General features: G+C 40.7%; 1 protein-coding gene across 2 annotated transcripts in view; it reads right to left on the reverse strand.

Annotated features, from left to right (window-relative positions):
• LOC124016498 (complement C3-like) overlaps positions 1-16301 on the reverse strand; it is a 46365-nt gene extending 30064 nt beyond the window's left edge. For both annotated transcript variants that reach the window (XR_006835357.1, XM_046332067.1), the window contains exons 1-15: positions 16169-16301; positions 12681-12876; positions 8856-9024; positions 8306-8376; positions 8022-8110; positions 7850-7932; positions 4942-5029; positions 4673-4775; positions 4395-4515; positions 4173-4288; positions 3828-3980; positions 3485-3694; positions 2958-3152; positions 2562-2717; positions 909-1038 (exon numbers count right to left, since the gene is read on the reverse strand). Coding sequence is in view for 1 of the 2 variants with exons in the window: in XM_046332067.1 (XP_046188023.1) it covers positions 909-1038; positions 2562-2717; positions 2958-3152; positions 3485-3694; positions 3828-3980; positions 4173-4288; positions 4395-4515; positions 4673-4775; positions 4942-5029; positions 7850-7932; positions 8022-8110; positions 8306-8376; positions 8856-9024; positions 12681-12876; positions 16169-16239 (1951 nt within the window). In the remaining variant the exon portion in view is untranslated. The remainder of the gene's footprint in view (positions 1-908; positions 1039-2561; positions 2718-2957; positions 3153-3484; positions 3695-3827; positions 3981-4172; positions 4289-4394; positions 4516-4672; positions 4776-4941; positions 5030-7849; positions 7933-8021; positions 8111-8305; positions 8377-8855; positions 9025-12680; positions 12877-16168) is intronic.
• Positions 16302-16574: the final 273 nt, after the last annotated feature.

A 16574-nucleotide genomic window follows, 5' to 3' on the forward strand; every position in this document is an offset into this window, starting at 1 on the left:
ATATTCATCAAATGTGTGTAAGTTATTTCTAATCAGAATGGTATTTTTGTATAATACTGTGGCGAGGTTGCAGTTATCTGTTCTATGTCAAAACTAAGTTGCATGGGCCACAGAGAGGGGAGAGGTCAAAGTGTCATCATGTGTAAACATATCTTCTACTCCCTACCTTTCCCAGTGAGGAAAGGAGGGTTGCAGTGTCTGGAATCATTCTATGCTCCCTCTAATGTTGCTTTTATCTTAACCTATAGCCTCACTCTCCTCTCCGTGAGCTTGTCCAGGTTTGGATGTATTTTGAGTTGGTTGTATCTAAATGACAATTTGATATATGCCTGTTGATATGGAGGATTTGGTTTATGGTTCTGGGGTTTGGGAAAGGAGACAAAGCTGAATGATGAATTATGTCTATGCTGTCTGACTATGTGTGTCTTTGCTATTAAAAGGAACTCAGTTGCATTGTAAGGGGGCTCTCAGAGAATTCACTGAGAGACACTGAATTTATCTGAGCGTCACAGGATTGTGATAGAGCTCATATAATTAAAGATGAAGTTTTATAACTAACTCTGACTTGTGTGTATGGTTTGCTCCCACGATTTGGTAAATAGAGGAAATTTCCACGACACAAGCTAGCATGCATAAGATACACAACAAATGTTGCATAGGCTACTTAAACAGAGACACGGACAAAACAATTTTAAAAAATACACAAAATGCCTTTACTGAGGCAATCAAATCCGAGCGCTGAATGCAATTGACTTTGACCATTCCCATTCAAACTAGAAATCCATACGTGAAGTTTGCCTGACTTCCAATAGTCAAGTGAACGAGAGACTAGGCAGGCATGGCCACGCAAGACTAGACAGGCCTGAATGTGTATTGCAGCTTTTATGTAGAGCCCTTATGTCACATACCTGTCCTCTGAGGGGTGCCCTTTGCAGTGTTGAATGCAAACACCAGCCCAGCATCGTAGAAAACCCCCATACTGTCTTTTCCACTCCCTGCAGTGCAGCCTGTGTCATGTTTCTCTATTATGTCCCAGATCTAAGGATGGATGCATGCACATACCCAGTACACACACACACACACACACACACACACACACACACACACACACACACACACACACACACACACACACACACACACACACACACACACACACACACACACACACACACACACACACACACACACACACACACACACACACACACTTTACTATCCTTGTGGGGACAAGACAATTGATTCCCATTCAAAACCCTATTTCCCCTAACCCAACCCTAAAACTAACCCCTAAACCTGACCTCTAAACCTAAAATAGCCTTTTCCTTGTGGGGACCGGCAAAAATTCCCCCACTTACTATCTTTGTGGACTTCTGGTCCGCACAAGGACAGTAAAACCAAAAACACACTGACAAATCAGCTAAGTCCCAAAACATTCCCAAGTGTTGGTGGGCAAGTAGGGTGCAATCTTCTGTATGGTCAAAGTTTACAAAAAAGTTTACAAAAAAAGAGTACAAATGAAAATGTTGCATCTATCAAAAATCTATTTATCATATTGTTTTATAAAGATTCTCCAAGTTGAATTCTCTCGCACATTAATTTGATTTATCAAACCAACCAGTTTCCCGAGTACAATTATGTTAAATACCCACATGGCCTTTAAAAATAAAAATACACTTGAAAGATTACATTTAAAAAAACACGTCACTTTTTTTTTATACCCACATGAAATACATTCAGTGGGGGTCTGAAATGATTAACACCATTGATAAAGATGAGCAATAAAAATGTGTAAAATAAATAAATAAAATATTCTATCCTCCAAAAAATTGGGAAATTATATTAATTTAATACATTTCCCTGCGAAATAAATATTGTTTAACATCTTTTTTCTTCTTCATCTAGATAAGGTAGGGGTCAAAATTATCGACACCCCTAAAGATTCTTACGAATAAACGGGTTTAGTATTTGGTCCCCTATTGCTAGTACACAATGACTACATCAAGCTTGCTTTTGAAGTTCCAATAACAGGCGAGATTAGCATGTCTTGGGGGGGTATAATCTTTGACCCTCTCATCATCATCATTCACAAATCATTCAGGATTATCTGTATTATCTGTATACTATTTACAAAACCAAAACGAACTGCAAATTCATCCAACAAGTTTGTAGAGTCACAAGGTTGATGTACTGTAGTCATTGCGTGCTAGGAATATAGGCCCAAACACTAAACTTTTGACTGCTTTATTTATAAGAATCTTTAGGGGTGTCTATAATTTTGACCCCTGCCTAATTTTTGTTACTTGTTTAAACAAACTCTCTTTCTCTGAGCAATTGTGTTAGTATAAAAAAAATGTTTTGGCATGCAATATAGCTCAGTATTTATTTTATACAGTCAATATTGCTCATCTGTTTCAAGCGTGTCAATAATTTCAGATACCACGGTAGGTATGGACTAACATCAATAAGTGAACAATTATGCATAATTTAGATGACAAAGCTCAAAGAGTATCATTAATTAGCTGGCTGAAGTAGGGAAAGTTCAGTCTGCAGTTATTCACCTTAGTCTGAGTAAGTCGTCTTTTGTCATTCAGGACGTAGACCCCCTTATCCACGGCCACAAGTCCCACCTTGGCCCCTGGATCACCAATGATAGACAGGGTGACTCTTTTCTGAGGTGCATAACTACCAGGATGTCGGACATCCTTCACGTTTAGCTACAGTATGGCACACAAAGACGGAGGTCATGTTTGAGAAGTCCTGAATGCAACACCTCACACTGAAATACCAACACAGTAAGGAACCATTTTTAAGAGGGGGAGACAGGAACATGGGTATAACAGTAGAAAGGGTGGACACAGGTTGAACCCCGCTCTCTGGTGGAGAGTGGTAGATGTGACTAGAGCACAGTGTTACCACTAGACGATGGGCTCTGCACAGTAAGGCAACATTCTTACCAATCCCATGCACGTGTCCTTGACGTCGATCCACACAGAGTCAGACACAACCTCATTCTGGCCCACGTGGTAATACGCCACGACCCGGAAGGAGGGGATCATATCCTTGTTCACCATCAGAGGCAGCGACATCAGTCCCTGTCCCTTATTCCACTCTATCTTTTGGGAGTTGATGAGCTGTCCCTTGCTCAAGATCTGTGAACACAGAGACCGATAACTGTCCCTATGGGGATGACAAACTGGCACTAAGGGAATAAATTACCAACCAGGGATGGGTGGAGTCAGTGAGTTCATGGTTTAAGTAAGGAACAAGACCCAGGGTTATTGTTCCTTCCTCAAAGCAGCACCTCTGTGCTTTTACGTTTTTTCAAAAACAACAAAAAATATAGATATATTGGTTTACATACCACACTTGAATACAATAAATAAACACCATGTAGCAGTTTTACCCTGTAATGTTGCCAACCAATGCACCCCAGCTAGGTAAAATACACAAGTCTATGTGGTTAAAGTTGACCGGTACACACCAGGAAGGTTATCTCATGATTGTTATTTTGGGCCGAGGGACTGCTGCCGAGGCTTAGGTCTACTTTGAGTTGATCCTTGATTTTGACATCTGCAGAATGGATGTGTATGTGAATGTAGTTCTGTGAATTGCTTTTTGTTTGATAGGGTTTGGCAGTCATCTTCTGTGTGCCCTGCCTCTCATCCCCAAGTCCATCGACTTTGGTTTTCACCTGTGTGGAAATAGAGTAACAACATGAACGACTACAAGGCGTCAACACTGTGATTGATACAGAACAAAAAGCCAAAACAGACATGCACACATAATTGGATTGCGGCTTAGAGAAGTTTTAGTTTTGAACTTGCCGTGATTGGCAGCTCAGAATCCCCCGCTCTCGTGTTAATGGTTATTTTGGCAATACCATTGTCATGGGTCTTCCCCAGCACTATTTGGTCTTTTTGTAAAACCTCCACATCGATATCTTTGGCTGGAGAATCGTCTGGATTGGTCACATACACCTAATAGTACAAATGGAAAGAGGTACAATTAGACCAATAGGTAGGAAAGACAGTGTAAGCCCAATATATCATCCTACCCTTTGACCACAGTTACCAGGTGGGTTCACTGGTTAAAATAACTGGGCAACACTTTGGAATAGCATAGTGATTGAGTTCATGTAGAACACAGTGATTGACTGTTCTTAAATGTACCGAGACGTCATACGGCATTCCTGGTTTGAAGTACGGCGGGGTCTTCTTGAAGTGAATGCTATACGGCGACTTGACTATGAAGATTCCCTTCTTCTCTGCTTTCACCATCTCACTCCCTGAGGGATTAAAACCAACACCTTCCCTGTTCTGAGACTGAACACAAACGCACACTTCAAACGATGCAAACGTATGCACGTACCACAACTTACAGCCTCTGCTTACCCGTGTCTGTTAGCACATTGACTGATATGTATAGGGATTCATGCAAAAGCTTATTGATGTCTGTAAAAGTTGTTTTAATGTGCTGTCTCTTCAGTACCGCTTTGCCCACTCCTTCCTTGAGCTGCATTTGAAAGAAACAAAGCCAAGATGTCCATCTGTCAGACTTGTGTTATTCGAGCTATAGAGCTAATCAAATATAGACTGCCCATGGTGAATGTTTGTGAATACCCGTATGTGTATCATCCAAATATACTCCCTCCCATATTACATGCACAAACCTCCACTCTCTGGAGAGAGCCAGGAAAACTCGTCCTGTCAACTCCTTGGATCACCCCGAACACCACAAAACAAACTCCTTTCACAGGCTCCTCAAACAGGTACCTTCCGACACAAACCATACAGCAATATCACCACAGAGAATTCAGGGGGAGGGAAACAGATAGAGGAGTACTATAAATGACATGAAATGTTAAGTAGCAATTTTAGCAATAGTTACCATGGAAATAACAACTATAAATATATTTTGACATTCTACAATGGCTCCAACCTGGCATTAATGTTGACCGTTAGCTCATCATCGTCAACGTAGAAGAAGGACTTGCTCACTGTCAATTTGACTTCAAAGCTGGGTAGAACTAGATAGGAAGTCAGTTATGAATGAATTTACTGAACAAAAATATAAACGCAACGTGTAAATGGTTGGTTTCTTGTTTCATGACCTGAAATAAAAGATCCTAAAAAATTTCCAAACTCACCATATTTCTCTAAAATGTTGTTCAAAAAATGTGTTTACATCCATGTTAGTGAGCATTTCTCCATTGTCAAATAATCCATCCGCATATCAAAAAGCCTTTGCTGGGGACAATAAAAGGTCACTAAAATGTGCAGTTTTGTTACACAACACAGATGTCTCAGGTTGTGAGGGAGCGTTGCACTGCAGGAATGTCCACCAGAGCTGTTGCCAGAGAATTTAATGTTCATTTCTCTACCATAAGCGGCCTCCAACGTAATTTCAGATTAGTTTGTAGTACGTCCAACCGGCCTCACAACTGCAGACCACATGTAACCAAGCCAACCCCAGGACCTTCACACCCAGCTTAAGTGTTGGATTCTAACTTAAAATATCCTTATGTTACCATGTTAGAACTGGGTGTATAGAAATCTACTGAGTGAGAAAGGGGAGTGCAGAAAGTTTACATTCTGTCCATACAGCGACTGCCGTGAGAATAGCTATGGCATTGTCTGTCTCCTGCTCCTGATCTCCTATTGCTTACATTTTGTTTTTGTCAAATCTCATGTATCCTATGGAGAGAGGCAAAGAGTAACAGTCTGGTTTCAGTCACTGATAAAGTTGTATAGCCGTGGATTAGGGAGGAGTGAGGAATGTGGGCCAAGGTCAGGTCAGATGAAATGAGAAGGAACAGTCACCACTTAAATTCCTGCCTAGCAACAGACTCCGCCTAGAAGGAGGGTATAAATATATGTTCCTGTGTAAACATGTCTTTTCAGCTGTTTGCCCAAGTGGGTGAATAAACTTGGGTTGAGCTTTGACTAGTTGTCCGTTAGTTTTTCACTCTGTTTGTTAGAACACCATCCACCCACATAGCTGATGAACCTATGGATTTGCTGAAGAATTTCTGCACAAACTGTCAGAAACCGTCTCACGGAAAATCCTCTGCATTCTCATCGTCCTCACCAGGATCCTGCACTGACTGCAGTTTGGCGTTGTGACCGACTTCAGTGGGGAAATGCTCACCTTCCATGGCCACTGGCACGCTGAAGAAGTGTACTCTTCACGGATGAATCCCAGTTTCAATTGTACCTGGTAGATGGCTGACAGCGTGTATGGCGTTGTGGAGTGGTTTGCTGATGTTAACATTGTGAACAAAGTGACTTGTACACAAGGATCTGTACACAATTCATGGAAGCTGAAATGTCCAAGTTCTTCTATGCTCAATGTCACAAATTGTTTGGGATGCTCTGGATTGACGTGTACGACAGCGTGTTCCAGTTCCGCCAATATCCAGCAACTTCGCACAGCCTTTGAAGAGGAGTGGGACAACATTCCAATCAACAGCCTGATCAACTATATACAAAGGAGATGTGTCGCGCTGCATGAGGCAAATGTTGGTCACACCAGATACGGACTGGTTTTCTGATCCACGCACCAAACTTTTTTTGAAGGTATCTGTGACCACCAGATGCTTACAGTGCATTCGGAAAGTATTCAGACCCCTTGACTTTTTCTACATTTTGTTGCTTTACAGCCTTAACCTACACACAATACTCCATAATGACAAAGCGAAAAGTTTTTTAGACATTTTTGTAAATGTATTTAAAATAAAAACAGAAATACCTTAGACTCGAAATTTTGCTCAGGTACGTGTTTCCATTGATCATACTTGAGATGTTTTTACAATTTGATTGGAGTCCACCTGTGGTAAATTCAATTGATTGGAAATGATTTGGAAAGGCACCCACCTGTCTACATCTATTTCTGCAGCATGTAAGTTCCCCAAGAACACAGTGGCCTCCATCATTCTTAAATGGAAGAAGTTTGGAACCACCAAGACTCTTCCTATACCTGGCCGCCTGGCCAAACTGAGCAATCGAGGGAGAAGGGCCTTGGTCAGGGAGGTGACCAAGAACCCTATGGTCACTCTGACAGAGCTCCATAGTTTCTAAAACCCTGTTTTTCCTTCGTCATTATGGGGTATTGGGTGTAGATTGATGAGGGAAAAAAACGATTGAATCAATTTTAGAATAAGGCTGTAACGTAACAAAATGTGGAAAAAGTCAAGTGGTCTGAATACTTTCCGAATGCACTGTATCAGCATTCCCAGTCATGTGAAATCCATAGATTAGGGCCAAATATATTTATATCAATTGACTGATTTCCTTATATGAATTGTAACTCAGTAAAATCTTTTAAATTGTTGCATGTTGGTTTATATTTTTGTTCAGTTCATGTAGTTTACATAGGCCCTATTTACTCTGTACAAACACTGTACAAACACTCCGTCCTAGACAAGCGAGGCCTGTTCTTAAAAGGCCAATTCCACCTCTTTTCATCTCATTGAAAACGGTGCATTTCTATGTTTTATAGAAAGAACAAACAAAAGAAAAATATTCCCAATGACATCATCAGAGATTAAAACATTTTTTTTTTAAAGTGATTTTCAATCATTATGATATTTTCAGTGATGTGGGGAGAAAGAAAATAACCTCCCTCTGGCTAGAAACAGGTTTTGAAAATCACTGTTTTTCTTACTTTTAATCCTACCCTATTATGTCATAGAGAAGCATTTTTTAGGAACATTATTTTCTTATCTTTTTAACCACAGATCATAGAAACGTGTCATTTTCACATATGGAGACTGGAAATGAATATGAGGTTGAAAAGTGGCGTAATTGTCCTTTTAATAAAAGGCCACCCAAACCAATACCCTTCTTACCATATTCTTTCACCTCGAAATCTGCAGTGAAGTTCTTATGTGGGCTATTCTTAAACTTGGCCACCACTTTCCAGTTTCCAAATCTATATAAAAAGAGAATGAGAGCAGAAGAGTTCACAGGTAAACGTTTTCCTGATAAGTGTGTTAGGATGATTGAATAGCACAAAAAAACCTGGTGATTTCTGGGACAGGGAAGACTCTAGATGTCATCCCGTCATCTGGTTTGAAATCTTCCTGCAGTAAGGTGATTCCATCAGGGTTCTATAAATAAATAATATACATGAAATGTGAAAGACTAACATAAATGGATCACAGATAATTAATCTGTTACTACGCAAGACTGACAGTTGTAAACATGAGCAATGTCAGAAAAAAAACGATTTTGGCAACTGGCCATATGCATCTAAGGAAGCATTGTCAATGCAGTTACATTTATTGTGAGGACTACTTACTTACCATAATTTCCACATTGATGCTATCTGTTACAGGCTCTAAACCGGAGTTTAAGCTGAAGACTCTGTATTTAACTGAAACAATATTACTGAATTAATACACTAAGAATGTAGTTTAAGATGTTAGGTTTTTATAGAGTAACACCTTTTTATCTGTGGATTAAGTAGAGAAACACGATTTTGACTGCAGATCAAAATTCTACAAAGATCTGGTACAAAAAAGGACCACATGCATTTCAGGTAAAGTAACACCCCAATGTTTATCTCCCAGCTAGCTAGCTAAATGTCCATGCATGTTTCATGTGAGTTTCGACCCGACCCCAAATTAATCAAATTGATTCACAGGGGCAGACTGGCCATCTGGCATTTAACTTGTCTTTTTTTTGCACTAAATTATCATTATCTGGCTAATAATGGGGGCCCCAAGAAAAAAAAAAACGGGCCGGTGTGTTAGGAATACCACGGCCGATTTCTGGTCCCAGTCCGCCACCAAGCATAGGTGGTTGCTGAGCGATGCTAATTCGAAGTCTTTAGGTCAGTGGGCTCAGCCATACCTGTACTTTCCGGCGTGTAAATGGTTTTGTCCATTTGTATAAATATGTAGCCGGTTTGAAAGGAGACCAGGACTACTTTCTCAAGCTTGTGGCTTGGGAACTGAGCATACAGGTTCACATACTGGCTCCCTGTGTAGTCCTCATCAAAGAAGTCAGGTCCCCCTGGGATCTGACAAGTTGGAGAAAACACAAGTGATTTTTTGTGCACAGTTCACAACCATAGGTAAAATTGTGAAATTAATAACTTATATGAAGATACAGACCCTTCAGAGAGTATTCATACCCCTTGACTTATTCTACATTTTGTGTTACAGCCTGAATTCAAAATGGACTAAATATATATTTTTCTCACCCATCTACACATAATATCCCATAATGGCAAAGTGAAAACATGTTTTTAGAATGTGATGGAGCTTAGAGGGTGGGCGTGTGAAGGTCGGTATTTTCCTGCTCGTTGCCTACATCTGCTGGCCAGGAGAGAGGATGGCCTGGAAGGGTAAAGAGCCTTGTAAATGTAACCTTTATTTAACTAGGCAAGTCAGTTAAGAACAAATTCTTATTTACAATGACGGCCTACACCGGCCAAACCCGAACACCGCCCAATCACAGACGGTTGTGATACAGCCTGGATTCAAACCAGGGTGTCTGTAATGACGCCTCTAGCACTGACACGCAGTGCCTTAGACCGCTGCGCCTCTCTGGAGCCCCAAAAATTAGATTGGAAGTTGGGTGGTGACTGTTTTAACCTAGCTTTGGCCAGATCTGTTTTTGGTCTGAAGCTGACATGCAGGGCCTTCCAATACTGGGAGTGATATCGAGCCCAACTGGACAGGAACCTACCGGACGTTACTTGGCCGTAGACTGACCCCAGTAAGGACAAGCCTGTTGGATTTCTGTTTCTATCTTTTGTTGGATACGCCGGTAAACAGCGTAGCTGTCCGGTAGCAGAGAGGGACCGGAAGACCTGTGTAGAAAGGCTCAAAGGACACCCGATATACAGTGGGGCAAAAAAGTATTTAGTCAGCCACCAATTGTGCAAGTTCTCCCACTTAAAAAGATGAGAGAGGCCTGTAATTTTCATCATAGGTACACTTCAACTATGACAGACAAAATTAGAAGAAAAAAAATCCAGAAAATCACATTGTAGGATTTTTTGTGAATTTATTTGCAAATTATGGTGGGAAATAAGTATTTGCTCAATAACAAATGTTTATCTCATTACTTTGTTATATACCCTTTGTTGGCAATGACAGATGTCAAAAATTTTCTGTAAGTCTTCACAAGGTTTTCACACATTGTTGCTGGTATTTTGGCCCATTCCTCCGTGCAGATCTCCTCTAGAGCAGTGATGTTTTGGGGCTGTTGCTGGGCAACACGGACTTTCAACTCCCTCCAAAGATTTTCTATGGGGTTGAGATCGGGAGACTGGCTAGGCCACTCCAGGACCTTGAAATGCTTCTTACGAAGCCACTCCTTCGTTGCCCGGGTGGTGTGTTTGGGATCATTCTCATGCTGAAAGGCCCAGCCACGTTTCATCTTCAATGCCCTTGCTGATGGAAGGGGGTTTTCTCTCAAAATCTCACGATACATGGCCCCATTCATTCTTTCCTTTACACGGATCAGTCGTCCTGGTCCCTTTGCAGAAAAACAGCCCCAAAGCATGATGTTTCCACCCCCATGCTTCACAGTAGGTATGGTGTTCTTTGGATGCAACTCAGCATTCTTTGTCCTCCAAACACGACGAGTTGAGTTTTTACCAAAAAGTTATATTTTGGTTTAATCTGACCACATGGCATTCTCCCAATCTTCTTCTGGATCATCCAAATGCTCTCTAGCAAACTTCAGACGGGCCTGGACATGTACTGGCTTAAGCAGGGGGTCACGTCTGGCACCGCAGGATTTGAGTCCCTGGCGGCGTAGTGTGTTACTGATGGTAGGCTTTGTTACTTTGGTCCCAGCTCTCTGCAGGTCATTCACTAGGTACCCCCTTGTGGTTCTGGGATTTTTGCTCACCGTTCTCGTGATCGTTTTGACCCAACGGGGTGAAATTTTGCGTGGAGCCCCAGATCGAAGGAGGTTATCAGTGGTCTTGTATGTCTTCCATTTCCTAATAATTGCTCCTACAGTTCATTTCTTTAAACCAAGATGCTTACCTATTGCAGATTCAGTCTTCCCAGCCTGGTGCAGGTCTACAATTTTGTTTCTGGTGTCCTTTGACAGCTCTTTGGTCTTGGCCATAGTGGAGTTTGGAGTGTGACTGTTTGAGGTTGTGGACAGGTGTCTTTTATACTGATAACAAGTTCAAACAGGTGCCATTAATACAGGCAACGAGTGGAGGACAGAGGAGCCTCTTAAAGAAGAAGTTACTGGTCTCTCGCCAGAAATCTTGCTTGTTTGTAGGTGACCAAATACTTATTTTACACCATCATTTGCAAATAAATTCATTAAAAATACTACAATGTGATTTTCTGGATTAAAAAAAAAAAATTGTCTGTCATAGTTGAAGTGTACCTATGATGAAAATTACAGGCCTCTCTCATCTTTTTAAGTGGGAGAACATGTACAATTGATGGCTGACTAAATACCTTTTTGCCCCACTGTATTAGCACCCTGGATCTTACTAAGGGGTAGGGTGAGTACTTGGCAGCATATTTGGATGACATGATTGTGTCATCCAGCCCTAACTGGAAATCTCCCCTGAAGCAGCTCAACACTGTCTTGGAGGCTTTACACAGAGCAGGTCTAACCGCCAATGCAAAAAAATGCAGACTGGGACTTGAGGAAGCTGAATACCTGGGTTTTATCATCGGGAGGTGCAACGTCAAACCACACGAGAAGAAAGTTCAAGCCATCCGACAGTAGCCACGACCCCAAACCAAGTCTCAGGTAAAAACCTTTGAGGGGCTAACCAGCTATTACCGTAGGTTCATTCCTAACTATGCAATTGTATCTTGTCAACTCACAGACCTGACCAAAAACGACCCAGCCTAATGGGGTCAGGTGGACTGACAAAGCGGAAGAAGCCTTCCAGAACTTGAAGGCCCTGTGCTCTGGACTGGTATGGACAATGGCCTCGTTGGCTACATCTGCTGGCCAGGGGAGAGGATGGCCCTGAAAGGTATGAGCCTTATTGAACACACCTGAACATAACTAGTTTGGAGGTTGGGTGGTGGCTGGACATAAACCTAACAGACATTACATTGCCGTTGACCTGACCCCAGTAAGGACAAGCCTGTTGGATTTCTGTTTACTCTTGTTGTATACACTGGTAAACAGCTTAGCTGTCCAGTAGCAGAGAGGGACCGGAAGACCTGTGTAGAAAGGTTCAAAGACGAGCTAGGTTTTCCTCTAGGATTATGCCTGTGCTTAGCTACATTCCGTTTCCTTTTTATCCTGAAAAAGTCCTTAATGATTACAAGCATACCCATAACATGATGCAGACACCACTATGCTTGAAAGTATGGAGAGTGGTACTCAGTAATGTCTTGTATTGGATTTGCCCCAAACATAACAATTTGTATTCAGGACAAAAAGTGAATTTTGCAGCTGCAACTTATTATGTTATTATTTTTACTCTCAAACTCTAGGTTTGCCATAAGGAAGGGGTTGAATACTTATTGACTCAAGACATATCAGCTTTTACCTGTTTTTTCAAAAAACATAATTCCACTTTGGGGTATTGTGTGTAGGCCAGTGACGACAAAAAAAATCTACATTTCATCAATTTTAAATTCAGTCTAACATATTATGGTGTAAAAGGTCGAGGGGTGTGAATTCTTTCTGAAGCCATTTAATTTATGTGAGGAAACATGTATAAAGACTTACTTTAATGTCCTTAAGAGCCTGGTATTTGTTCACTGAATTCAGGGACACACTTGTGGTGTAAAGCAATTTATTTTGCGCAGGGAAGTTCGTCACCTTGATTTGGACATTGAGGTCATCCCCTGAGTAACCTTGAGCTTCAACAAAGACCCTCTCCATGCTACCCACCCGTAGAGGGTTAGGAGCAGACATGACATACCTGCAGTGATGAAGAGAGGGGAAAGGATGATTCAAAATATGGAGGGTGGAATATTGATTTGTGCTTGACTAAGCCCGGGATGTAATTCAGGGCACGCCACAGCACACTATAACACACTTTAAAGGAAATTTACAGTTGACCTGACATGGGCAGCGTTTACCATGAATGTGATCTCCACGAACGTTGGGAAAAATGCCTTTTAAAGGCATATTGTTGGCTGTTTTAGTGCACCATACTATAACACACCTTGCACTGAATCACAGGCTAGACGTTTTTGTTTATGGAATGACTGACATCTGATCAATGTGTACATGCATCTGTCTGCGTGTGTGTTTTTGGGGAATCTGTCTGCAGATACATGCTGTGTTCGGAGCAGTGTAATAATCCATTTTTAGTTCCCATTTCTCACGCCATTCATAAAGTATAGCAAAATGTAGTAAACTGCTGAGAAATGTATTACCCCTGAACAAGGTTCCAAACCAGTAGACTTATTCAGCCATTCTGGCATGTCTAGTAGGCTAATGCTTCACTGACCCCTCTATGCAAACGTTGAGTTAAAAAAATCATATAAACAGAATGTTTTTTTTGTCAACCAAATATGTAGTTGATTTCAGTTGATTTGGCCATTGATAGGCGCAACTGTCCATCAATCAAATGTATTTATAAAGCCCTTTTTACATCAGCAGATGTCGCAAAGTGCTTACACAGAACCCAGCCTAAAACCCCAAAAGAGGAAGTAAATGTAGATGTAGAAGCACAGTAGCTAGGGAACACTCCCTAGAAAAGTTGGGAACCTAGGATGAAACCTAGAGGAACCTGGCTCTGAGGGGTGGCCAGTCCTCTTCTGGCTGTGTCAAGTGGAGATTATAAGAGTGCATGGCCATTAAAGCCAGATCGTTCTTCAATATGTTCAAACGTTCCTAGATGACCAGCAGGGTCAAATAATAATCAGTGGTTGTAGAGGGTGGAATAGGTCAGCACCTCAGGAGTAAATGTCAGTTGGCTTTTCATAGCCGAGCATTCAGAGGTCAAGACGGAGGTTAAACAAAGACGATGTTTGTAGAGGTCGTTTAAAGACAACGAACCCATAGATTACAGTTTCTTCGGGCCCATAGACTACTTTTAGGGTGATGATCCTCTTAACATCAAGTTGTAAAATCCCGAACTTTCCATTTGATTTAAAAAGTGAACAAAATCTCTTTAAGAATGTCCCCCCTCCTTTTTGATAAAATATTGTACTTTGTGTAATTGCAGGAAATACAAATGTAACTGGTGTGTCATAACATTATGGTACCTGCAGTGGCCATGCAAACAAACATGAATAAATTCACAACGCATGCACAGTAACTGGTAAACAAGTTGTATGGCACAAATCACGTTTCCATCCAAAGTTTTTAAATAAATTAAATAAATTAAATAAAAAAATCACAACAGCTGATGGAAACAGGAAGTTTCGGTATAATTTTATAAATGCAAACAGATCATTTGTTTGTTTGACATGGTGTGGTCTTTTTGTGTCAGTAAATATATATTATACGATAAATTGCGGTGGACACGCCTTTATAAACAAATATAGATATAAAACCATCATATCGTACTAGACTTGGAGTCACGTGAAGATATGGTGTCCTCCCACTATGACTCAGAAAACCATACTGTTTACTGGGCTACTGATGAAATAAATGAGAATGAACTTCACAGGGTGGTGAAAGTGCACAGTGATCTTGATGCTCCATTCCAATAAATGTTGAGGGTCTTATTCTGGCGATATCATGACAAATAAAAATATTATTGCTCTTATCCATAATAATCTCATCATCTAGACTAGCCTACCCTACCCGCACTGTATCTGCGAGCTGTTGGCTAGAGCAGTGATTCTCAATTTGGGGGGTCGCGACCCCCCCGTGTAGCACTTCCGCAGTGATGAAATGGCTAGCTACATTTTCACGCTGCACATACTCACTGACCAAAACAATAACAATTCTCACCCCACACTTACCCACTTCAAGCGGAGATTGCTTCGTTTTTTTGTCGGAGAACAAGTTACCTCTGACTGAGCATTTCGTTTGTGAGGAGTAAGCTCACAAAGTTTGCCTACCTGGTGGATATTTTTTAGAATCTGAATTCGCTCAAAGTGTCAACGCAAGGGACGGGGGCACAATCGATTTGAACAGAGGGACAAAGTGGATGCCTTCAAGATGAAGCTTACCCTTTGGGCAAATCATATTTCTAACGGGACGATTGACATATTTCCCAATGCTAATTTCGAGATTTGGAATCTGATCAACAAAGCACACAGCGACACACTGAAAAAAACTGTTAAACAGCATCTTGTCAAGCACAGATAAACAGGTAAATTAGTTATTGTTCAGTATGTTAATTAACTCTGACATTCATATTAGTTTTTATTGAACTGGTTAAAAATGTACACCTTTTCAAGGTTGTGAAGCTATTCATATGGTAATTGCTGATTACGAAATCCTAATGATTGTTGTTTTTTCCATTTTAAACACTGGTATGTGTTACTGTTCATTAACATAATTAGACTGGTTTCGATGTCATATTCTGAATCTGATCATTTATTACACCCACTCCTGAACTGGTTGCCTAATTAAATGGCTTATTCTCTTGAATTGATGTTTTCTCAGTTAATATGGCTGTGTAATGACTTTCTTTTATACCATAATGGTAGCCAATAGAGCCAGAGTATATTATGCAAGTGAAGCCTCTGCAATACAACATTACAAAATATAGCTGCAATACAACAGTCCATAATATTGGGTCGTGACTCATTTGTCATTGTCAATTTTGGGTCCCCAGGCAAAATCAGTTGAGAACCACTGCTCTAGAGTACATGTGCCTAATCTTGTTTTGGCACATTTGCTATTTAGCGCAAGAGTTTGTGTGACAAAACTATTGGTACTGTTGAAAATGCAATGGAAAAATATTGAACTTCAGATTTAGATTTTGTACATGAAAACTTAAGCAAAAAAGTACATTTTGTGTGCGCTACATCATTATACCCTGATTTTTATCCACAAAAAGTCAATTTTATCCGCAACAAGTCCATTAAGCGGATTTTAGAATTTCGCATGAAAATCTGTCTCCAATTGGATGGAAATCTATCTATTAATACTACAATTTTTAGAAGTAATATTTATTATTCATCAATGTTTCTATGACACGTTTTACCATGACAATTCTAGGAATGATGGCTGATGTAATTGCCTTTAGAATTGTGGCACCAAATGTTCTACCACATTGAAAACGATTTTATTCATGATGTACTCACAGCACTTCACCATTGGAGAGGAGAGGGAGAGACAGAGCCACAGCGGCCAGCAACACTAGCTCCACCAGCATAACGTGGGTCTGATTCAAGCCCAAATTAAATTGCTTCACCCAGGCTCAAGCTTTTATCGTGGCATTTTCCCAGACCATAACTCCGTTCTGCTTTTGACCATCCCCTTTCGGACGAGTGCCAGACCACATGTTCACCCTCCCACCCTGTATTTGTTCTTATCAGAATTTGGAATTTACGGGAACAGAGAGATACAGTACAAGACACCCTTAAACCTTACTTCTGCCACCTAATTAATGAGACATTGAGTCTTTTTTTAATCTTAACTGTGTGTAATAGTTTATTTATTGCTGTTACAGTTTTTCCCAATTGCTAAAACACAATTTTGCAAACTAGG

This window comes from Oncorhynchus gorbuscha, linkage group LG26 (genome assembly GCF_021184085.1).
Source record: "Oncorhynchus gorbuscha isolate QuinsamMale2020 ecotype Even-year linkage group LG26, OgorEven_v1.0, whole genome shotgun sequence".
Taxonomy (NCBI): Eukaryota; Metazoa; Chordata; class Actinopteri; order Salmoniformes; family Salmonidae; genus Oncorhynchus; species Oncorhynchus gorbuscha.